Below are 24,572 nucleotides of genomic sequence, written 5' to 3' on the forward strand. Positions count from 1 at the left end.
GTGTGGTCATCCTTAAAGAGCACGTGACTTGGCCCCGGAAGATCACCAAATCATCCTCTACCTGTCACTGCAGCTGGCTCTTGTCAGACAGGTATGTGCAATAATTGGCAACCACTGAGTCATGAGCGAGTGGGAGAAGGACAGGCCAATTGAACAAGACTCAGACTTGCTAAACAGGGTCCCTTCCTTCCTACATTGTAATTGATAACAATCCATCAGAATATGTTCGTGTAAGATGTTTTATATTATTATTTTTGAAATAGTAATTCTATAGCACATGGAACAACCTTGCCTAGGGCATGCATTCAGCTCTAACTCCTAAGCAGTGCTGTTCCCACTTGGAGCAACTTTGTCCGTGTGGGGTGAGCGAGGTGTGTTTATTCCTGTTCCCTGCGTATCATTCTGTGTCCTGCTGTAGGCCCCTCCAAAGGCTGTCTCATTACTGTCTGGTTCTGTATCACACCAGATCACACACTCTCTGTGCTGGGGATTGGTTTATTCCATACTTGGGCACATTCAGCGTTAGGCTTTGATGGGTGCTGGAGCTCTGCAGTGAGTGGGATTAGTTGTCATTTGAATGCTGCTGCAGGTGTTAACTCATAAAAATTAAGCTGATCAGAAAGTACACTGCACTGCCTTTCAGAAAAAACATTTGGGCTGTGCTTTATTTTTCTGTCCCTTCTGTTTAAAAGCCAAAGACTTTATTGGAGCAGCCCCTATTTTTTAAATGCTTCACTAGCTAGATTTGAAATTTCATTGTCACAGTTTCCTTCTTTGACAGGCTTTCTGCCTGCTGCAGTTTTCTCTCCTTAGCCTACACTACAGAGTCAAACAGTTGGATACTTTGTACTTTCCTGAGCTAATTAGGAGAGCTGTGTGTTCACGAGGTTAAACTAATTGTTCCAAGAGACCACACTCTTGATAATGTCACTTTGTAACCCTTTCATAATGAGAGCAGTGTGTTGTAAGGAAGCCTGCAATAAGAAATGATAATTAAAATGGCTTATTTAACTTTCTCATCTGCCTACTGGCTGCTTTATGATGCGGTTTGCTCAGGGTCTTTCATTAAAAAGTATCCAGCTACCCTTCTTTCTGTCATAGCTTTTGCCTCTTAGGGAGGTTGTCTGATGTGCTGCCTCTTCTGCTTCTTGCCATGAGTAAAAGCATTACACCTTTTCAGCTGCTAGCCTTAAAAATAAAGTCAAGATTTTTGTGGTCATTGGTTCTTTGTTGTTCTCACTGTTATTGGTCCACTGCATTTTTAACTCATTACCCTTTCTTTTTTTCCAGTTGTAGCCTGTCCTTACACTGTCATTTCATATGTCTCGTCATTTCCCTTCCCTCCTGTTCTTTCCATTCAGTCTCTTGTCCTCATGTTCACTTTCTCTTTTGTCTACCTCACCTGTATATTTTCATCCTTGATGTTCTGCCAGGCACCCCTGCTACCATAGATGTGTGATCTAAATGTGTTACATAGTGTCAGCCTGACCTCTGCAATGCTGTTCCTGCTCTTCTCCATCTAGTGAGAATAAGTCTTTAATGCATGTTTGGAGAGAGAGGAGATACCTGAGACATCTTTATTTTTAGACTGCTGTAAAATATCCTGCTCTTCTTTTGCCAGTTTACTTAATGATAAACATAATTATTTAAAGTAATATATTCTTGTCCTGATTAACTGAAAGATAAATGATACCTTTTTTTGACAGATTGCATTAACTATTGAACATCACAGTTAGGGCTTTCGTCAGGCGATGCTACAGTACCAACAAATCAGGCCATTCTTACACAGTAGGTGATAATATAATACCTGAATGTTATTCTCAACAAATAGGCCTTTGTGTTTCCATAGTCAAGGTCAATAAATGAGATTACCTTATCCAACACTGAAAAATCTAGCTATCAGCTTGCATAAATAAGAGAGTGTTTTCATGGAACAAAGCAAGAGAGGCAGCTGACTGGTACAGTGCCAAGCAAAGTTGGAGCAATTCATTTTCTTGGAAGACTCTGTAAAATATTTCCAATAGCACTTGTCTCTGTCAGCACTGGGCAAGGGAAAGGGGAAATGGAATAGCATAAGCTTCCTTCTGACACACGATGAGGACGTGACAAAAGAGGAATTGTTATAAAAGATTTTCACAGAGTTGGCAGTTGAAAACTACCAGCAACCAAATTGAAAGATGATGATGATGATTATGATGTGCCTCGTGCTTGTGTCTATGTGTGTGGCTCTGTGTCTTAAAGACCACTGGAGTCATGGGGAGGATCCAGTGACTTCTGAAGGGTCTAGGTCAGCCCCACAGCATTTTAGGGTGGATTTTTCAGCAAAATACAGAGTAGAATACCTTCTTCTGTAAGGAGGGTCTCAATCTGGTTTTCCCCCAAAGTTGAAGTGTCACGAGCCCAAGGTCAGTATTTGCCATGGTGGTTATCTCCACCTGCAGCGCCTGTCTGGCAGCTGGCCGAGCTGATCGACAAATGAGACTTGTAATTCCCAAATCCCAGCGGTTGGTTTGGCTGCTTCTCCTGTTTCTGTGGTAACAGCATTTGGATCAGCAAAAACAAGGTAAAATGAACATTTTAAAGCTCACTGATTTTAATGCTTTGCCTTAGTTTTTAGCAGGCTAGTTTCTATGGAAATGACTAGAGAGTCAGTGCTTTTGTTAATTTTAAGTGCTAGTTCCCTTCTTGTTTTGGGGGGTGGTGGTGTTTTGGACCTTGAATGCCATGTAAATTGGTGTCAGATATATATAAACACATATAGGCGTTTCGTACCATTTTAATACTTGATTCGATGTGACCTTTCTTTGCATGAAAATAGGAAGGGAAAGACAGCCAGGGGCCAGCAGCTGAGAATTAAAGGTCTCACTTACCAGTTTCATCTGGGGGCTGCCAACAGACCTGAAGTTTCAAGTGGCAATATCTGAAAAACACCTACCACCTTCCAGAGTGTCTGGGTGTAAAAATAAGATAGATATCAGTTAAGACACCAGAGAAAATATTTCAGCTGTTTTCTCCACAGTTTTTATCCTGGTTTCAAGAAGGTGAGACTGCTGTCTTGTCTTTGCCTCAGGAGGGGAGCTCTGTTTTACTAGGTATTGAGAGGTGCTTCTTTCAGCAACTGCTGGATGTGGGTAGTTCTGGTCTGTGTGTGCCTCCTCTGTTGAACAGCAACATGCTGCTTTTCTGTCTAGGTCCTGGCCTAGATTTTTCTGGTGATCAAAACCAGCTTGTAGTAAGAATTAAGTAATAACTTAACTCACAGATATGTCTGCACCTGCTTTCCTGAAGTTCTGGTGGACTGTAGCAAGTCTGTTTTCAATGGAAGCTCTTGCCAGTCAATAAAGTTTTCTCCTTTCTATAATCCCCGTGCTATAAAAAGAAATGGAGAGGATAGTTTTAATGGTTAATTAACTGTAACTCACAACTGATGTGAAATTATAAGGCCTGAAAACTCCTTTTATGAGATCCTGTTTCATTTACTATTCTAAATATGAAAGTGCATTCTACTGTTGGGAATTATTTTTAACACTCGCACTGTTTTCTTTTTTATACTTAAAATTGTAACATCCCAGCATTGTTTTTAAGGAAGCATATAGCATTATTGAAATAAATCCTATTATATAAGAGGCAGCCTAAACAATCCATAGTGAGGCATTATTTTGGTAGTGCTGCAAAATGCTGTTTCTGGCTTACTGCAGTATCTTTGTTTCCCAGTCAGTGTGATCTGAATATACCTGTGCGCCATGCAGAACATGTGTGGTATATTCTTTAACAGAAAGATGAATCAGAGAAGGTTAACCTCTTCTAATTGCAGGCCCCACTTGGACTTGCAGTCCAGCTGAAATAAGATTACTTTAAAGCACAGCACTTGTAGGGAATTTAAACTGGCAGCCTACCTCTGATACAGCCCTGAAGTTTCAGGGTGCCATCTGGGCTGCCAGCTTCCATCTTTCTCATATTATATAGCTACTTAAATAAATAAGCTGTGGCATCTGTCAATAGATTGAAGATCTCTGCTTTTCAAAAGAAGTTTGTGTTGACTTCTGCCAAGTATCTTGCTTTTATTGTTCTAGAAATTTAGTTTTTATTTCATTGCATCTGGTCTGTTGCAGGTTGTTGTTTTGTATAATGCTTCCCATAAAGGAACAGAGTCTCCCCCTATTATTAAAGGTTATTTTTTCTTATCTGTGTTTTGTCCACTGTAATTATGCAGTAGTACTTTGCAGGCTACTAAGGGTGTTACAGCACTAAGGAATCTTTTGGGGCTCAAGTTAAACCATCAGGTGTCAGGGAAGCATGATTAACTTCCAAAAAACAGCCATTGCCTGTGATGCTGATGGTGCTAGAAGGAAGCACTGAAATGATATGTAACCTTTGCAAGCCCTATGCTACAGAACAGGCAGAAATTATTTTAGATTATGTCTATTGCAACAGTATGTGACTGCCTGTTCAGCAGGCACAGGTTTGCAGGAGTGACCACAACTGACTTCTGTGCTGCTTTATTTTGTGTATGTTGCAACAGAGTCAGAGAGCTGCTTTGATAGCTGGCATTTGTTAGGGGTGTGAACTTGCAGTTGTGTGATCGTCAGACATTTGCATGGGTAAAGCAAAGTCTCTGTGGCTTAGTTTGCATGTTCACGTGCAAGTAAGTTCAAGTATCCTTACAATTTTGAAGTCCCTCAGTAAGGACACTAGTTGGAAGTATTATTCTTTTTCTGATTCATACTAGCAAATTAGGATTACCTTCCCAAGTCTTTGAATAGAATCATAGAATAGTAGAGTTTGGAGGGGTCCTCTGGAGATCACCCAGTTCAATCCCTGCTCAAAGCCCCCTCCAGTTGTTTGGTTTACAGTTTTTCTTTTTCTCCTAATTAACTTATTTTTCCCCAAACTTGGAATTCTTTATGACTACTTCTACAGGTCTGAGACAGAGGAATAGAAAAAAATAAGAGGTGTCTTTGGTCCCGAGTGCAAGAAGAGTCTTGAAGCTGCTTTCATAGAATCATAGAATCATTTAGGTTGGAAAAGACCTTCAAGGTCATCAAGTCCAACCATCAACCATGCCCACTAAACCATGTCCTGAAGTACCCTGTCCACTCGCTTTTTGAATACCTCCAGGGATGGTGACTCAACCACTTCCCTGGGAAGCCTGTTCCAATGCCTGACAACCCTTTCAGTAAAGAAATTTTTCCTAATATCCAACCTAAACCTCCCTTGCCGCAACGCGAGACCATTTCCTTTCCTATCTCCAGCCACTTGACAGAAGAGACCAGCACCCACCTCACTACAACCTCCTTTCAGGTAGTTGTAGAAGTGATAAGGTCTCCCCTCAGCCTCCTCTTCTCCAGGCTAAACAGCCCCAGCTCCCTCAGCCACTCCTCATAAGACCTGTGCTCCAGGCCCCTCACCAACTTGGTTGCCCTTCTCTGGACACGCTCCAGCAACTCAATGTCTTTCCTGTAGTGAGGGGCCCAAAACTGAACACAGTACTCGAGGTGCGGCCTCACCAGTGCTGAGTACAGGGGAACAATCACCTCCCTGCTCCTGCTGGCCACACTATTTCTGATGCAGGCCAGGATGCCGTTGGCCTTCTTGGCCACCTGGGCACACTGCTGGCTCATATTCAGCTGGCTGTCAACCAGCACCCCCAGGTCTTTCTCTGCTGGGCAGCTTTCCAGCCACTCTTCCCCAAGCCTGTAGCGCTGCATGGGGTTGCTGTGACCGAAGTGCAGGACCTGGCACTTGGCCTTGTTGAACTTCATACAATTGGCCTCGGCTCATCGATCCAGCCTGTCCAGATCTCTCTGTAAAGCCTTCCTACCCTCAAGCAGATCAACCCTGCCTCCCAACTTGGTATCGTCTGCAAACTTGCTGAGGGTGCACTCGATCCCCTCATCCAGATCATTGGTTAAGATATTAAACAGAACTTGCCCCAATACCGAGCCCTTTGTTTTAGCAAGTCAAATTCATATACCTCTGGTATATCTACTGAAGAACTTTGTGGACAGGCAGAGCTGGGCACACCACAGTCTCATGCCTGTTGTCCTGGTTCTAAGTTGTCTTGTCATTGCTAGTGTTTTTACATCGTAAGAAAATGTGTCCTAGTAAGCTGCTGAGGGAACATTGGTGATTTAAGCCAATGTGTTTACCTTTGCAGTAGGCTGTAACAACACATGTGGTTAAAGTAGCTCCACTGACAAGCAGTAATTCATTAAAGCTGAGCACTCAGTCATATATCCCAACCTGAATTGAAGCCAGGACATTCAGCAATTTTGAAGCTGTGGGCCAGATGCCAATTTGGTGTTATGTCTGTGGAGCAGTGGCACTGATCTCCAGACTTGCATGGAGTCACCAGTAATAGAGTAGTTAAGTCCTTTGGCTTATGTATGCACAGTGAGAGTGAAATGTCACTTGGACATTAGGGTGAAGTTGTCCCATGAACAGAATATGTACCGCGCTCCCAGAAGTATACCTGGGATCTAGACCATCAGCAACCTCTGTTGTAACTGCAGGCAGTGTAACTATTGCTTTCCTTAGTTATACGCTACCTGTTTTCCTGAGTGATCTGTGGAGGTGCTGGGAATTTGACACTGGTGGTATGCCAAGGCAGGAGAATGTTTGCAGAGCTTTGCTAGATGGGAGGTTCTCATAGTAGGAAAGAAGGAACTGTGTTCTCCATCCCTTAAGGGAAGGAGAGGGAAGGTATATATGAGGAAAAGAAATTTATACATTTCTCTGTTTTGTTTTCTGCAGGCTTCCAGAACCAAACACTGATCTGAAATAATTTAAGTAACAGTAATTTCAGACACTAGAAAATCTTAAAGAAAATCCTCCATATAAAACTTACTGGAAGCCAAAGGAAAGAAAATCTACTAAAAAGTTCCCTTTTGAACAGAGAGCCTAAAATAGGGTATTGGATCACAAAGAGCGTGTGATACACTTGCATTCATTATAGGTGTTAAGTTTTCTGCCAAGTGAGACTTGATTTTAATGACATGCTACTGCTGTGAGTGTCAGGACTGCTCTTTACATTGCTGCTTGCAAAGATACTTCTTTTTCTGACAGCATTTTGAATCTTGACTGTTTTACTCTTGAGCATTCAAACTTAATTTTTATGTTCTTTATCTAAATCATGAAAGGCCTTGCACAGCCATCACAAGAGACAAAGTGCAGCAGAGATGTGTAATGCTCTCCCCCAGGTGAAGAGCCAGCCACTTATCCTAGAAGATGGACTTGAGAATTGGGTCTCTAGTGAATTTGTTTACAGCATAGAAGCACCATGCCAAAGTTAAGAGTGGGTTGATTGGATCAGGTCGGTTTCTCCTGTTTATAAGCAGTGATTTTGTAATGCTGCAGACTGCTTTCTCTAGAATGTGGTTGTTTTTTTCAAGCAGTACAGTCTGTTAATTTTTGCAAACTTTTCAGATGGTAGAAGTCTTTCTCATAGGTGCCTAAGTAGAATTGTTTCAGAATTTCTAATGACTGTATTTGTTCTTACCTTTGGGATATAATGTAGGACTGAAGGAGAAATGTGTTCTCTTTTTATTTCTACCCCATGTCGTTCCAGATTTCTGATGCTATAGAACATCTTCAAGAAGCACTGCAGCTGTGCAAAGATGACTTGAATTCACTTCATCTACTGGCCCTCCTTTTTTCAGCTCAGAAGCACTATCAGCATGCACTGGATGTTATCAACATGGCTGTTGTTGAACACCCAGAAAGCTTTAGGTAAGAGTTATTGCATGATGTGATACATGCAGTCAGGAATGATCTGCTCACTACCTCTGTTCTCAGTCATACACAAGGAGCCTGTTAAATCAGGTGTGCTACTGGTGCGTCACTCTCCTCCTGGGTGTACTGTGAAGCCAGAACATGTGAGGCTCAGGGTACTCTTTTGATTTTCCATCTTCATGGTCTTTCTGTTTTTAAAACTAATCCTTGTGCTTGTTTGCTTTTCCAGATTTGTCTTTCTGTATTGTGCTGATGGTGTTTTCTCCCATATATCTTCTTGTACTTTTTTCATAAGTCACTTAACATGTGGAGAAATGTGTGAGACAGCTATGATGATGTCTGTCTGTATCACAAATAATTTTATATTTGGTAAACTTCCTGGTTAAAGACAAACAAATTCTTCATGTATTCACCACACTTTTGATGCTCATGTATGACACAATTTGCTGCAATAGCACAGCTGGGGAAAAAAAGCAGTTGAAAATCATAAGTTGTAATAAAGTATAGCTGAAAGGATGATTTGGCTGCCTAAGAGCAGGTTTGAACCAGCACAGACTTCTTGGAGCCAGAGGTTTCCACTGTTCTATGTTTGACTCAGTCCTCCATCCATCCAAGGGTGATAAATTGAATTCCTTGCGATTTACTGTCATGACCTTTCAAAACAATGAATTTGTCTGTTCTGTGCAAAAATTAAAACTACGGTAACACTTTCTGGTGATTGCATACTAGCTGAGTTTCTCAGCCAAACTGCAGAAAATCCTATTGCATTGCTGGAAGACCAACTTCCATTCAGAACTGCCTGTATTTAACTGAAGGTTTAAACCCATGCAGCATTGTCTTTAGGCAGCCTGCTTTCTCACTGGAGAGAGGGAGCAGCCTCCGGAGGTGTAGTCCAGCAGCTGAGTGGGACATTGTCTAAACCAAAGCAAAGGGAGGTCACAAGTGAGATGGAGGCTATCCAAACGTGAGCTTGAATGCTTTAGGATCTTTTATAACTGTGATGCTGTATCAGCATATGCTTTTCATTGTAAGTTGCATGTTGCCATTCAAAATAGCTCTGCTGTCTGTGGTTTTGAGGTTAGTTACTTTGTGTATGTAAGGAGCTAAGACCATCAGTGCACATCTTTGAGAACGAAGTGAAAATTAGTAATGGAAAAGCTCTTAAAATGATGCCAACATCTCTTCAGAGTGTGAACATGGGATGATTGAAACAGGAAAAACTCCAGTGGCTGCTACATTGTGTTCTGTGGTTTGAAAGTAATAAGCATAGTAAAAAAAATCATGTTGTACAGTCAAAGGTCAGATATTCATTGAGGACTGCAAACACTCAAAGATAGATAAGACAGAGGTGGCAGAGGAAGAAGAAAAAGAAACTGGTTGTTTATGTGAGGAACAGAGCATTTGACATCTCAGATCAACCAACTGGTCCATCAAGTCCTGGATCTTTCCTCCAGCACTTACAGGTAATTTATGTTTCAGGGGAGGACAAAACAAAGAAAACATGGTGTGCAAAGTAGCTTGGAGGGCTCCTGAGTAGGTTCCTTTGTGCTGTCTGGTAATCTGATTTCCCCAAAGCAGAAAAGAATATTATCTCCTATGCTTCTATCAGCGCCAATCTTCATGTCCAGAAAGACCTGGTAAGGAGTAGCAGAATAGATCGTTTCTGATAGAAACGATTAATATTGGTAGTGAAAGCTACAGGTTCATGCTTACTCCTAGACACAGGCTTTCTGGAGTGTGTGCTCTTGGAATAACCCCTCTTTGCTCCCTGCGTGCACTGTGGTACGTAACACAGTTGGCAGTGAGACTCATTAACACATACAAAGGGATGCAGGAGTAGAGGCTGGCTTCTTGCGTCTGCTGCTATTAGTAGCCTGTCTCAGTGTGGGTCTTTCTCTAAACCAGATAGCAAATAACTCATGAGTGAGGGAATGGTGAAAAAGTATCAAGAGTTGCAAGACATTAAAAAATAATTTTTTTTTTTTTAAAAAGCATTTCTGAAGAAAAAGAACAGGAATCCAATGAGGGGGGAAAACAAGAAGAGTAACAGAATACATCTATAGTTTGTACCAAATCTGAAACTATTCCAGACTTTCTAGAGGTCTAAAGTATAGTTTATGCTAGGAGGGCTTTACTGCTTTGTAAAGCCTCTTTGAAGGGAGAAAGACCTGATGCTATTGTGTATCTCCAGTTGTTATTGCCTTATAGAAAAATTGTAGTAAATTTTACTACTGCGTGGAATGACTACAGGATACTTCATGTAAATAGTATAGGCAAGTTCAACTGCATGATTTTAAAGCTGTATTTAAAAGTGGTTGAATGTTTTTCCCAATTCACATTGATATGAACCAGGCAGCTGTGTAATGTGGTGCCTGGGGGCTCCCCTCCTAATGACAACTCTTATTGGAAGCATAGTTTGATGGCATGTATCAAAAAAAGAAGACGAATGCTGCATTAAGGGACCTTAGGGCTCTGTAGATGGCAAAAACTGTAAGTATTACCTGGATGTATATCCTAAACAAAAGAAAGTATAATACATAAAAAATTAAGTCTTAGCTGGCCCAAGCTACAGACATCTCGTACTGTTTAGTTGCTCTCTGACTGTATGTAATTAAGATGAGTTTGTTCCTGCTTTTTTATTTTCATATTAAATTCTTTCATTATATATTTTAAAGAAGTGATCGTTCAGGATGTCATGTAGTTGGTTCGTGGCTGAAGCAGTTGGAAAAAATATGCTGCACTGCTCAGCTAACACACAACATCCTTTGGCATGAACCCTATAATACTGACCGAAATGTGTCTCAAGTGTCCCTTGTTGGAGTGTTTAAACTTAAACATTTACTTCGCATTTCAGTGGTTGGTATGGTGCATAGGGAGGAGGGATACAAAAGCTAGACACTGAATACAGAGAGAGATGAACGGGAATATTTTGGATCGAGCTGTTGGAGAAGAATGTTGAAAAAGCACAAATTGTTTAGAAAAATGAACTTGGAAAGATCACTTCTGCTTGAAAGGCAGCATATAGTAATGAATGCATTACGCTACAGTCAGCGAATGACTGAATTTGAGCACTTGATGCACTGTCAAGCAATGACAGACTAAGATTGGATAGAGGAAGAATGAGAGCTATCTATGTTGGGCATATTGCAAGATGGAAGTGCACCAGAAGAAATACACTGCCTTGCCATAACTAGAAAAGATAGAAATAATAGCGACCTTTACATAGGAGGTATCACCTGAAAAATCGCTGACTCCTATGGAGGCAGACTGCCCAGGATAAAACTTCGTGTTTTTACATCTTGTCAATGTTGGTATGCTTTTAAAAGACGTTAATGAATGCAGTAGCAACACTTGGTTTTGGTATATATTTCAAAGCACTATCTCCAGCACATTTGAGAGAGAAGACTCCTGATAGCATCAGGTATCTCCCCTCTAGGTCAATGGTACCGATCATAAGCCTTTCTTAAGATGGATTCCTTCAATTTTTTTCCAACCCAAAGGTCAGCCTTTTGGGCAGTGTTGTACCTGGGACTGGCTGTGATTACCTCCGCAGGCTTGTCTCAGGGATAGATCTTTTACGTGGAAGAAATAATATTAGTGAGCACCCCTCCTCTTGCTCTCCACGTGATCTTCTTAAAATAATGCATTATTTATTTAGAAAGAAAGTATTTCCCTTTTCAAAGTCTGTGTTCACACCTCACAGTGTTCCATGCAGAAGTCCCATAGGTCTGGCAGCCTGCAGAACCCACCACAGAGCCTGTCTGACATGGTCCTTTATCTTCAGCTGGTAATACTTCTTCTTTGCTGTTTTGCTTGTGTAAAATTGACTTTGTCCTGACTCATCCACTATTCCAGAGACTGTTTTGGTCTCTGGTCATCTTTTAGTTCTAATTGGTTAGCTCTCAGCATTGGAAAAAAATTAAGGTCTGTACCTAGCCTGAGGTTGGAAATAGGATATCAATTTTATGGATACTCTATTGCTTTATAATTGCTCACAGACTGCTTATCAAAGCCTATCCTGTTGATTGCCAGCTTGTTTTTTGTCTCCTGGACAGCTCCCCATTAAGTTAGAACAATACATTCTTCTGGCATAAGATACAACAACTTCTAATTGCTGCCCAATGTGATGGTGAATGTTTTTTTTAAATGATCACATCTTTGTATCTGTAGCAGTTCTGTATGTGGCACAGGAAGTCATAACTCTCTTAAGTGCTGCTAATATTCCTTCTCTTCCTAAACTATAAGTCATTATTCTGTTGCTTTCAGAGTCTCAAAACTAGTTTTAAAGAGAAATAACAGAAAAGCACTGCTATTCTACACGTAAAGACCCGAAAAGAAGCAGGTGGGTTGGTGTTTTGGAGCAATGTAGCTGTCAAATGCAGATGCTTTTGTTCTACCCAGATATTTGCTATCAGAAAAGTAATTACTGTAAATGTAGTGCAAAAAAGCTTAGAAGGCCAAGAAATATGAAATGTGTATCTTGGAGACTGTGAATAAAAAAGGAAGTAAATTTTGCATGGGGAATTGTGTGTGTTGTGTTGGTGGTGTTTTAGCAGAAAGGGGTTTTTTTTGCTACAGCTAGCCCTGTAATAAATACGAAATCCTTTTCTAGATTAGAAGTGGTTTACTGATAGCAAATGTCCTTGACTTCATCACTACTACATTAATTTCGTTACGGACATGTGAAGTTATCATCTGGCAAGATTTGTTTATCATAGTCTGGTCAGACTTACTGTGGGGAGAGCTATTCTGTGGTATATAAGCAATGTCATTTACCAGGTGCTTCCACTTGCTACAAAAAAAACCCCAATGTAAAATCAGGATCTCAAAATGCGTGATTAAACTGGCATTTCTGGTTTGAATTCTTTTTCTATTACTTGTCAGGCTATTTCTTGTATGTTGAAAGTAAGCAACTCATGCTGGCTTTGAGCAATATCTTTATGGGCACTAGTAGAGTCCTGCAATATTGCCGACAGCCATAAAATAGAACTGTCTTCTTGCCTGTAATCTTCATGGGGAATAAGGAGTCAGTTGTCTCTCAGTCGATGGTTTGCAAACCTTTGTGTTATGCCTAGTCTATATTACAGTTATGCTAAGATAATTGTACCTCGCACCCCTGCCTCCCAACCCCCAGGTAATACGATTGTGTATGCTGTAGAGTGGTTTTACCACTTTTCTCACAAAAGTGGTGGTGACCTCACTTAGCTTTAGAAGTATGGCTTTAGAGAATCAGATCAGCCTGTTCATATGATTCCAGTTCATCATTAGGCAAGAGGCAAGGAGGCCTGGTACATCTTGTGAGCAGACATGGTGATAAAAGAGCTTGTTAAAATCCTCAGAATATTGTTTTAATTCCTCAAGGGTGCAAGATCTGAGATCTAAAGCAGGGATAAATTAATATTTTGACTGTAGCATTTGATCATGCTAGATAACTTTTATAAACAGGATATTTAAAACTTAAGGGTGGAGCTTTTCTAAGTTGACTTCTTGTAGTGGTGTGTTCGTACCCTGGCTGGTGAGAGTAACCCACAAATGTTTTTGTCTCTGTATTGATGCCCCAGACAATAATACAAAGTAATAAAAAATGGAAGTATGTACCTGGGTGATATGACAGTACTGTGCTACAAGAATACAAACCATCTATTAATAAGGCTTCTGTGATTCACTTAAAAAGAGATGTATTATGTGGAGTTAGAAGGGTTGAGCTGGGTTTTTTGCTATAGTAACCATGAATGTTTGCTTTTGTTGGCATGTTATGATCCCTTGGGTTTTTTTACAAAATTAACCTAAAAAAAACCTTGGTGATATATTGCAATAATCTGGACTATACTCTGTAGCACTGGTAATGATATTGAGTTATTTGTATGCCAAATAATATGAAGGGAAAGCTTTAAGCTAGTCTCCTGACTCTTACTAATGATAAGACAGATACATAAAGCTAAAAAAATTTTAGAAATTGAAATCTAAGGGTTTTTTTCTGGTTTGGATTTATTTCCACGCTTTTAAGTTTTTTTTTTTTCTTTTCTTTTTTTTGACCTATATGATGAGGAAATAGAATGAATTCTTGAGTTATGGTATCCAAGATCAGATTGGCATTTTGGCAGGTTCAAACAGATACATGCACCCCTTTCTAAGGATGAGAGTCTGATCTAAGACAAAAATTCACCAGATGAGCATGGTAGCCTTCTATCTACCATCTTAATGCAGCGGGAAGAAATATCCCCGTAGCTGGTTCATGTCTGTTTGTACCAGGAATGGATTTGTGTTAGTGTACATATCAATTCGTCTTAAAATTATATGGATGGATTCAGTGGTACCTGGGGAGAATTCCATTCCCTCATAGCACAAGGTTCAGGATATGAATAAAAGGAGTTAAACAGAGCTTAGAGAGGAAACCTACTGCAGACTTACTTTTTTAGTATGGTATGAAAAGAAGGAACAGCTATGCGGTTTTCCAACCTTAGCAGCAATTGTTCAAGTCTTTTCTCCAGATGAAAAATCAATTTTATTTCATGATAACTTTTTTTCCTACCACCTGAGTAAATGGCCGTTGCCTCCATTTAAGACCTTTATAGTGAGCAGCAGTGCTTCTAGATGCTGGTTTTGGCATTGGAGAGGTAACAAGTTCTGCAAATGCATAGGCTTCAGTTCAGAAATTTAAGAATAGATTCCAAAATGCAGGAATAGCATGGCTGATTTGAGATGAGATAGTTACCACCTGCAGGTTCTGTACTTCAGAGCAATTTATTTATGTAAAAGCAGGAAGTTCCATAAGGGAATGTCAGTTACTTTGTGTTTGAGACTTCAAGCTCAGATTTTGTGGGTTTTCCTGTAGATTCCTGCTGTGTGTTTGTTGGGGCTGCTAGCTTGTTTTTGACATGACATTTAAAGTTTAGTGATACTGATAAGCCAGAGGAAAATGAAACCTGCAAATCACTTGAGGTAGTAATAACTAAGTTACCTGTTGATCTTTAAAATTTGTTTCTTTGATGGGTCAGGCCTGAATGGAATAAACTCTGACTGTTCAGCACAGCTGCTTTTTGAAACAGCAAAATGTCAATTTTATATTCCTCTACTTGCATTTATCTTATGCAATTAACTTCTTGCCAGTACTTTCTCACCTGGATGGAGAAATGCATGCTTTTTGGTTCCTGCTGGCTCACTTCAGTGCATTGTATGTATTTGCCATATCAGTAAGTTAGTCCCCCCAACACACACTTTTCTCCCTGCTAAGTGCTATTTTCTTTTGAACGGCTGCAGTTTGTTCTGCTTTATATTCAAAGGAAGTGTTCAGGAGCCCTGACTGTCTACACTGAATGCCAGAATATATTGAAAAATAACATGTGCGTATTATCTGGGCAGCAGAGTCAAGTTGCCAGTAGGTACTCCCCAGGCTGGAGTTTAGCTGTAGTATGTGTGTAGGGGTTATTCAAGGTGAGAAGGGACTTGGTGATTGGGATCCCTGTTTCCGCCAGGCAGTTTTGTGAACTCCAAAGGTAGACCTGGGTCATGGAGATCAGAAGGAGGACCTGAGGCATGCTTGCTGCCTGGAAATTAAGAAGAGAACCAAGGGGGAGAGGTGGTGGTGGTGTGGGAAGCTTAGCTCTAAACTTTCCCTTCCTGCTGTGGGGCTACACACATATACAGGGGGACTGCTACTATTTATTAGCAGCTTCAGTCATCAGTTTTGCTGGAAAACATGGTTGTTGGAACCTTTGTGAACTGAACTCCTTCAAGGCTCTTCCATTATATGGATAAAGGAGGAAACAAAATGCCCTGCTTGGCTATTTTTCATCTTTGTACATCTAGTGAAGGTGAAGGCTGTGGAAGGTCTGCTGTCAAACAGACAGATCCAATAATCTGAAATTGTTTCCTGAGGCTCTCAGAAGCTCATCACCAAAGGAGTAGAGGAAGATACTTTCGTGGTTTTTTTTTTTTTTTCCTTGAGAGGCATTCCTGGATTTTCTGAGACCTTTAAAAAGCCTCAAATGCAAGGATGATGAAGAGTCTTATTTTTTGATTGGGAATTTATTTTTCAGAATGAAGAATATCATCTTTATTATTAGCATTCATTGAGAATTTCTGATGATAGTCATTGCTGGAAAACACAGGTCCTGAAATACAGAGAGGCGTGGATGTTATGGTTAGCAAATTGTTTTTCAGTGCAGTAAACGACTTTCTGAGAAGTTTGCAGTGTGGTCAAGCCATGTTGTCTCTCAGATGAGTATAATTCTCTGATCACTCAATGAAAGGGTTGGTTTTTTTCATTTCCAGCTGGAAATTTCAGACTTGAGCAACTTCTACTCTAAGATTATAGGAGTATTTATTTATATAACGAGAAGAGCACAAAATGTTTTGATTTTTATTATTTTCTTCTTGAAAAAGAAGAGGGAGGGGAATATATTCAGACTTTCCGAAGAACTCACCAGGGAATGGGAACCGAGTGTAGTAGTTTTTCAGCCACGAACGTGGGTTTTGCCTGCTGAAAACAGGCCTTGCTCTTCACTCTGTGAGAAGCAGTGGTAATAATTGCATCTTAGATGCTAAGTCTACTTCTGTTGCCATTGTCATTAATGGCTGCAGAACCAAGTATGTCATAATATTTGATATTAGTCAGTATTCATGTTACTTAATATATTAGTCTCTGTTAGTAAAGGACAGAGAATGATGAATGGAGATGTTATAATTGAGAGAGACTGTAATGTAGAAGTTCTGTGTTATCAACATGTCTTTAAAAATGTCCAGACATATTTCTCAATATGCTAACATTTTTACAACACAAAACAGATAATATGAATCATTTTACTCTTTCCTTTTTTCATTTTTACCTTGGCTTGAAGCTTTCTGCTATGTATATAGCAGCATTAAGTTTGTTATAAGACTGTATTTTAGAAGGAAGGGTGAACATGAAGATGGAGAGCTAAATGGTCTAATCAAGTGTCGCAGTCATTAGCAGAGTTCTTCCTACATATACCAACAGAAAATTCAACTTACACCTATGTAAGTATGACATCGAACTGTGTTTCTGAGGGCTGTGGCTGCAAATGTGAACTGCTGGAGATCTAGCAGGTTAGGAAATTAATGCAGTGACCTCTACTCCATATGTCTCTATCAGCTGGAAAAGTGGCAGGAGGCTGATAACTAGCACCTCAAATGAAGATCATACCAGTAAGCAGTTGCACTGAAATTCATAGTGAAAAGACTCCTGGCCTTTTTTTTTTTTTTCCCCTGGAATCTGGCTATTTGCATCTACCGTCTTGAGCACTTGTGATGACTTGAGGTTATTCTGTAGTTTTTCTTGTATTTTCTCAGGACAAGGTCAGTGTCTTTCTGTTGTTGGTAGAGTATGTAGCACAGTGGGGCTCTGAACCCAGCTGAGAATATAGCATGCCACTGGAGTCCGTCTAATGAACAGGAGACATGGCCAGTGGGCAAGGTTGCTGCAAGGAGCTGTGCTGCTGAGTGAAGGAGTGTCCCGATCCAATGTTGGGGAAGGTTTCGATATGATCCCAAGAGCAAGATTAAGACACAAACGAGGTCAAATGCCGTATAGTCAAAAGAATTTTTATTATCAAAAGTATCAATAGTGGAAAATGGTGGCGATAGGATAGAATGGAAGAAGAGGTAGAAATTAAGCAAGCTGTCGGGATAGAGTTGCAAGGATGGTCACCACCACGGATCCAGCGGCGTCCCGTCGGTCCTCAATCTTCAATTCTTTGGTGAGGAAGAAAAGCCCTCCCACAGCTTGTCTCTGTGGGTTTTTATAGGGCATATTTCGATGATGTCATGCGCTGCAGGTTTCATTTATCACACGACCTTCACGACCTTCACGTGATCTACACCAGGAACCAGTATCTTATCAGCTCCAGCCCAGTTTCCTCCCCTGGATGCCTCAATGGCCTGGTAATCGTCCTTATGGACAGAGGAGTGTCCTGCTTAAACTGGCCATCTTAGAGACAAAGGGCTCAAGATGAGCAGTTCACAGTTCCTTGATGACAGCCCAGTCCCTCACACCTAACAATCTTTGAGGCAAATGGTTCAAGATAACAATTCAGTCTCTTACAAGGAGGAAGCCATGGCTCCCACCCCACGAGTTTCAGCAACCAGTCATTTTGTCTGACTCTTCAAAAATTAGGCATTTGCTGTGTTGGGGCGGGGGGAGGAGGAAGAAAATCTTTTGCTTGGCTTAATAAATTTCAGTAATGTTTAAGTGTGCAATATAGCAAAGTAGGAATGACATAACTCAACATGAAATGAAGGGATACAATACAGGTGTGAAGATCATCTTTAGAGTCTTCTCTAGCCCTCCCCAGACCATTGCAGCAGAAGTGCTTGAAGAGGCTGCCATGATGCAAAAGTACAAAAATGGCACTTGAGGAATGTGTGGCATCTGCCCACCCCCAGGTGCACGTGCCAGCGGCTGTGGCCCCACCAGGAGGGGTGGCACTCCCTGCCAAATAAGGATGCAGAACCAATAGATGCTGGCTGCTAGACCGTCCTCACCAGGAGCAAGAAACAGGTGGTGCATTAAAGGGAGCACCAGTTGCAAAGGGTATGTCCACCCTGCCCGGGCTGCTCCTCGCAGGGACGTGGCTGGGCCACCTTCAGCCCAGCTCCTTGGGCTGCTGCTGACAAGAGTCTCCATAGAGATACGGATCTGTGTGGATGAACTGCCCAGCTGTTTGTGCTCGCACTCTTGAGCCTTCTGGACCCCGTGGGCTGCCTTGAACTGTGCAGCAGGTCTTCAGCCAGGCCTCGACTAGCCTGAATGTATCAAGCTGCAGCAACTGCCAGCCAGCAAGGTGGGCAAAGCATCGGTGGTAACTAACACTAGGTAGCAGACAGAGACTCTGAGAGTAACAGGTCAGAGATTTTCCTGGCCTGCACAAACCAAGCACGTGCTAATGCACAGAGCAGTCCCCCAAGCCTTACATGTTCCACGTACTGGGTTAAAACAAAGCTACCGGTAATGTGGACCTCAGGAAGGCACTGGTAAGTGGCATGGGGCCAGTGTTCCGTTTGGGGTAGTTCATGCCACTGCCAGCCAGCTGGGGGCGGGGGGGGGGGAATCTACCTGGGGTTGCTTTAATCTGTGCTTTTCCTACGCCTCCAGAAGGAATGGCTCCTGAGAGGGAGAGCGCAGAGACTTCCTCTTGCCTTTCTGAGCTGGTGCTATAGTGCTGTTCTGTAGAAAGACTTGTTCAGAGCTGTGCACGGTGTTATTGGAGTTTATTATTTGGAGGGGGTTTTTTTGCATCCGAAGTGCTTGTGTTAATTAACGCTTTTTCTTATACAATTGCATCTAGGCATATACTAAATTATCTTTAAATCAAAAACATTCTTCTGTAACTAAACTGGATGGTACATTTTCTCATTTATTGCTCTAGTGTTAAAGCAGATGGAAATGTGTGGAGTCTCCTTTGTTGCCGGGGTATAAACTATGTCACATCTTAATCAAGAGGCTGCACATTGTCAGTTTGGAAATGCCAACTGGAAAAAGATTTTATTTTTCAAGTCCACTTTAAAAAAGAAAAAAAAAAATTTATATATGCGCACTCTTTGGAGCCTTCACACCAGATGATTTTCAAATATAATAGGGGTTAAAGCCTGCTTTACCAGCAATTCTGGGATTATGTTGCCTCTTTCTCAGTGGCAACTAGCAATTGCCTGCTGCTTCCCCGGCCACCTGCAAATGTCAAGGGTTTGCATAGCAGGGGCATAGTCCTGTGCAAAATGTCTGTGGGGAAGAGGAAGGGAGATCCTGCAGGGTAATAATGTCCAAGTCGGGGGGGAGGAGGGAGGGTGCACTATCTGTGGCTTTGCAGGCCAGGAAAACTTGGATCTGAAAGACTATGGTCTTTGGTGTTATTTCTCGTCTCTCAGTGCTGTCCCAGACAGTGTGTATTTCTTACTTCTGGTAGCCATATTTTGTCCCACTTATGTAAGACTGCTTTTGAGCAAAGCCCCATTACATTTCTTACAGTTTTTTTAAAAAGTTTCACAGAGGCAAAACACATTTGAATCAAACCTTCATTGTTTTAAAATGTATTGACTGATGTATACAGAAAGGAAGAGAGCAGAGCAAGCTTGACTTGAGACATACCCTTTCAGTTAAATTTTTGGCAGATGTAGAAACAAACACTTATTAAACTTTGGCAATGTTAGTTCATTATTTAAGCCCTATGATGATATTGTGAAGGACAGTATCTGAATAAGCTGCTGCCAGGGGTATTTTATTCAGCTCATTAGCTGTGATAGTAACATTGGAAAGCATGTAGAGAATTCCAGTACAGATTTTTGATGTTCTGGATGTCAAACTGGTCTTAAAAGAATGAAATAACTTCTTCAGATGCCTTAACCAGCTGAGAACATACCTAATCCCTGCAATGTGGTTTTTTTCATCGGATGTGCATCAGGTATTAATTTAGGCTTTGATCATTTCTCCACCTAGATCTTCTTCAAACTTCTGATGCAAAAACTGTATTTTAGATATGGCAATATCCACTTCTGATCTCATCTAATTGGCCCCTGCACATGGCAGAGCCAGTGTCTCATTTTATAAGGTATAGCAATATGCGCACTCAATCTGGGAATTCTGCATGTAAGCAATGCTGTAGCTGAACAATAATTTATTTTTTCTCTAACACAGTGTAAGCAATGGTACAGTGTAAAGTTGCAGTGCCATGAAAAGCTAGAAGCAGTGCTTACAAATTATGTATTCCAGCAGGTACTCATTATTTGCCTACATAGAGTAGGACATTCGTCTGGGATTAGTTGCAAGACGTGGGAGAGACAGAAATCATGGTTTTAGGTGTCACTGCGAGCACTGTTATTACAGCGAAAAACTGATGAAGCAATTCTGTATCCCAACAGCACCTTAAGGAAATCATGTTTCTTACAGGATAGGGCAGATATGCTCTTCAGCACTTATGAGGCTGTAATAAGCTGTAAGACTGGTTGCAAATAGTGTCACAGCTAAAAAAAAATGTTTTGCTCTATCATTAAGGACAAAGCCATACACAGGTTTTCACAAATGAATGAATAAATTCTAAATGCTTCCTCTGATGTGTGAACTCTGAAATTAACACCACTGATTTCTGCACACTAAGAATAGTACAGGGTGTCGGCACCGAGAGAGGAAGGGAAAGGAAAGGCAAGAGAAAGATACCCTTCCACTCTTCTGTACTTTTCAACTTGCTTAAAGCTTAAGCTGTGTAGTATAAATGGCTATATCTGCCATTTCAGAAGTTAACTAAATAGCCCTGTATCAGTGTTGTAGTAGAAAAATCCCTAGTCATTGGCTTGGCCCCAACCTGAGCAATGCTTACTGCAGGAAAACAAGTGTACGAACGGATGTATTTTCTGACCTTGGCACTTGTAAGTGCTTATCGTGGCTTGTGAGCAGGTTCTGCTTGGGCTGTTGGCCTTTTAAGAAAAAGCTTAGTGGCTAGATTTCAAGCTGAAGAGAAGGAAAGCCACACTGTTTTACCCTACCCAAGTAGGGGAAGAAATACAGCTGAGAACAGCACAGAGAGCCTGAATCGGACTGGCATATAGTACTGGAGTATCAGTATCAGATGACTACCTTAAAAAGTGAGGTCCTGTCATCTCCCTATTTTCACTGGGGATCTCATAAGCCACTTTTCCAAGATTATGCATAATAGTAGTTTGTCTGGCTGAAAATATCCCCCAGAAGAACAAGAAAAAAATTCTGTGAAACCAGAATACGTTAAAGGCCAAGGAAGAGAGAATATTTATTTTTTTCTTACTGATGTTAAACTTTATCAAACTAACCTGATAAAAATGTAACAAAACAAAAAATCACAGTGCTGCAGGATATGTCTTTTCTAGTTGGTGCTCTTCTAACTGGCTACAAGCATTTTTTTCCATCAAATTCAACAGCCTCTCAGCAAATTTTATTAAACTCGACTGCCAGTTTCTCTTGTACATGACAGCTACTGCTAACAGCATAATTGTCTGGGGAGGAAGTTACTGCTCATCTTGGTCAGCGCACAGTCCCATCTAAATTCCTTCACAGTTCTAGTGTGTATCGTGAACAATGTTGATTATGTTTTCAGCACTTAAATAGTGCCATTAAACTGTTGCTCAAGAGTATGCCCTAATCAGTGTGAAAGCATTTCGAGTTTGGGCTTGGAACAGAATTTGCAAGCGGGACTGAGTGCAGAGCTGGTACTTTCTGAAGTTTAAGGCTGCAGTTGCATCCAGGTTTTATGTAACAAATACCTCATGCCTTAGTCAGGGCCACTTATAGTGAGAGTAACTATAGTAACAAAACAAAGTTTCTAGCTAGGGAAGGAATATTTCCAATGAGCAGGACATCAGTCTCTGATCCAGCCCTGAAATATGCATATTTATCAGTTTTGTGTGCCATGCTATTTTAATAGCTACTATTGTATTTTCAAAGCTATTTAGAAATTTTCATTTGTTTGCTTTTGGGGTGGGGGGGGGTTTGTTTGTTGTTTTGGTTGTGGGTTTGTGGTTTTTTTTTCCTAAAACCTATGGAGGGACTTGCTTCTTTTGCCTTCAAATGGAAATGTTCTAATTATTTTCCTGCTTTCTTAACTCATTTTCCTAGAGAAATGGGGATTATGCAGTTGGGCTTTTTATACTTCGAGCATTTTTGAAAATATTGGCTGATTTAAAACAAGTTTTGACAGTGTTAGAAGTCCCAGAGATAATTACGTTTCTGCGAGTTTCCTAAAAGCAGCTGGCTGAGTCGAGGCCAGAGGGGGCAGGCAGAGCCGAGCTGAGCCATGCTGTGCCGCGGTTGGCAGCTGCCAGTGGGACAGCGAGCACAGGTGCAGCAGGTACGACCTGCAGGGACATGGCAACAGACTGCCATGAGGGTGGTGGCTCTGGGAGAAGGGTTAGTGGGGGGGAACGGAGACAGATTGCAATGGGAGACGGGGGCAGAGGATGCAAATCCGTAGGAAGTTGCATACCACCTGGGAAGGGACAGTTTGTGGCATTTAAGTGAAGAGTATATAAATATATACTGTTTGTGTCTTATATGCTCATTTGCATGTGTAACAGGTGATAGCAGAATGAGTAAGGAAGGTAATGAAGGATGCTGCAAGTGGTAATGAGCACAGCTTAACCAAATCTGCGCATGTTGGAGCTGCAGTAAAAGACTGGGGTCTCAGCATGGCCTGCAGGAATCGGCCTCCCTTGGAAACCAGGGAATCGCGCCCCTTTTAGGTTTTCACAGAAATCCTAACCTATAAGTGATGGCTTGGTTAAATAACGGCAGAAAGAATTATTATTCCATTAATAAAAAGGTCTAATAAAACTTCAGTGGAGAGCTTTTCTGTTGCCAAACCAATGTTTTATGAGGACCAGGAAGACATTTTTAAAGGAAGCATGGCATTTGCTGAAGCAAGCTGAATGCACAGTACTGGGCCCTGGCTCTGTCTCCCCAAAGCTGTTACTGCGTTTGGACAGTCTACGTGTGAGTTTCCTTATTCTGGCTTCAGGAACTAAAAAAGTGCTAGTTTTTAAAAGTCATCCCTGACCCTTTCTTCTATTGTCTGTGAATAATTGTCTTTTCTAAAGTTCAGTAACTTTCTGTTCAAATGGATGAGACATAAATGCACATTATGAGCCTCCAATAAAACTAAATGCGTTACTGCACTGGAATGGATTCTCACATTCCATGTATTTCCTCTTTCAAGCAACAGCTGCTTGCTCCTACTAATTCTATAGCCATTTGGTGGTGGAGTGTTTGGAGCAGCAGGCAAGGAAACGGAGGTGTGGAAAATAGAAGGGAAAACAGAGTGAGAGAAAGCCAAAATCTGTTCTTTGGACTTGAGGGAAGGTAGAAAACCCATCTGAAGCTTTTACGTAGTTTTATGGGGCTGTTCCTGCAAATCAGAAAATCTAGTAATTCACCTCTTCTGCATAATAAGATGCTGTTTGTCCACCAGCAGAAAGGAAGCAAAAAGCTGTTCTTTTGCAAAAGCACGTTTCCTAGATGGTGTATAACTGTAGTAAACCATTTCAGCCCCAGGCTCCTTGCAATGATACTCTGCTTGAACTTCCCAGCAGCCCTGTGATGCATCAAACATTTTGTAATCACTTTGTACACCAGTGAAATGCAGCCGTGATTGGGGAAGAGTAGAACAGCTGTTTAACATGGAATAACAATAGCATGTATCAGATTAGGCTGGGAAGTTAGGAAGAATAATCTGCCAGTTGAAGGTGGTGAGATGGTTGTAGAGAGGCAGAATGTAGAGACCAGAGCTGGAGTTTTACCATATCATATGAGCTAACACCTGTGTTCATGTAAAAATGTGACTTGGGCTCCTTAATATTTTCAGTTAATTAAAACTTGGGTTTTAAATTTAATTTAAAATAAATTAATGATCCTAACAAAGGATGGGATGGGTATTACAAAGGATGCATCTTAAGGGGACAAATATAACCTTAAAAGACCCAAATAAAAGCAATTTCGTTCAACATTGTTGTGGATGGAGTGATGCACTTCAGTCATAAGAGAGAAGTAGCAATATGTTTATTGATATAAAACAGTGATTTAACAAAGTTTGATAGTAAATGCAACAGTGGTTTAACTAAATTTGATGGCCAGGTTCACTTGATACTTACCGCACAGAGGACAGGGTCAGACAAAACTGTCAGGGAGACCCTCCCGTTGAGTTACAAGGTTCAGAATAGAACCCCTTGCATTCTAAACTCCTTCTCAGAGAGGAGTCTAGGTGCGGCTGCATCCACTCCTAGTCCCAGACTTGGTCAACAGTTTATGTCTAAACAATTCCATATGCACAATCAATCCTTTATATCACTTAGCTAAGATTTCAAAGTTC

The 24,572-nt window shown here is 41.1% G+C and overlaps 1 protein-coding gene across 8 annotated transcripts in view; it reads left to right on the plus strand.

Annotated features, from left to right (window-relative positions):
- Positions 1–24,572, plus strand: part of TTC7A (tetratricopeptide repeat domain 7A) — a 185,641-nt gene that overhangs the window by 79,739 nt on the left and 81,330 nt on the right. For all 8 annotated transcript variants that reach the window (XM_030036155.1, XM_030036156.1, XM_030036158.2 and 5 more), the window contains 2 exons: positions 19–91; positions 7,568–7,728. In XM_030036155.1, the coding sequence (XP_029892015.1) occupies positions 19–91; positions 7,568–7,728 (234 nt within the window). The remainder of the gene's footprint in view (positions 1–18; positions 92–7,567; positions 7,729–24,572) is intronic.

This window comes from Aquila chrysaetos, chromosome 13 (assembly GCF_900496995.4).
Source record: "Aquila chrysaetos chrysaetos chromosome 13, bAquChr1.4, whole genome shotgun sequence".
Taxonomy (NCBI): Eukaryota; Metazoa; Chordata; class Aves; order Accipitriformes; family Accipitridae; genus Aquila; species Aquila chrysaetos.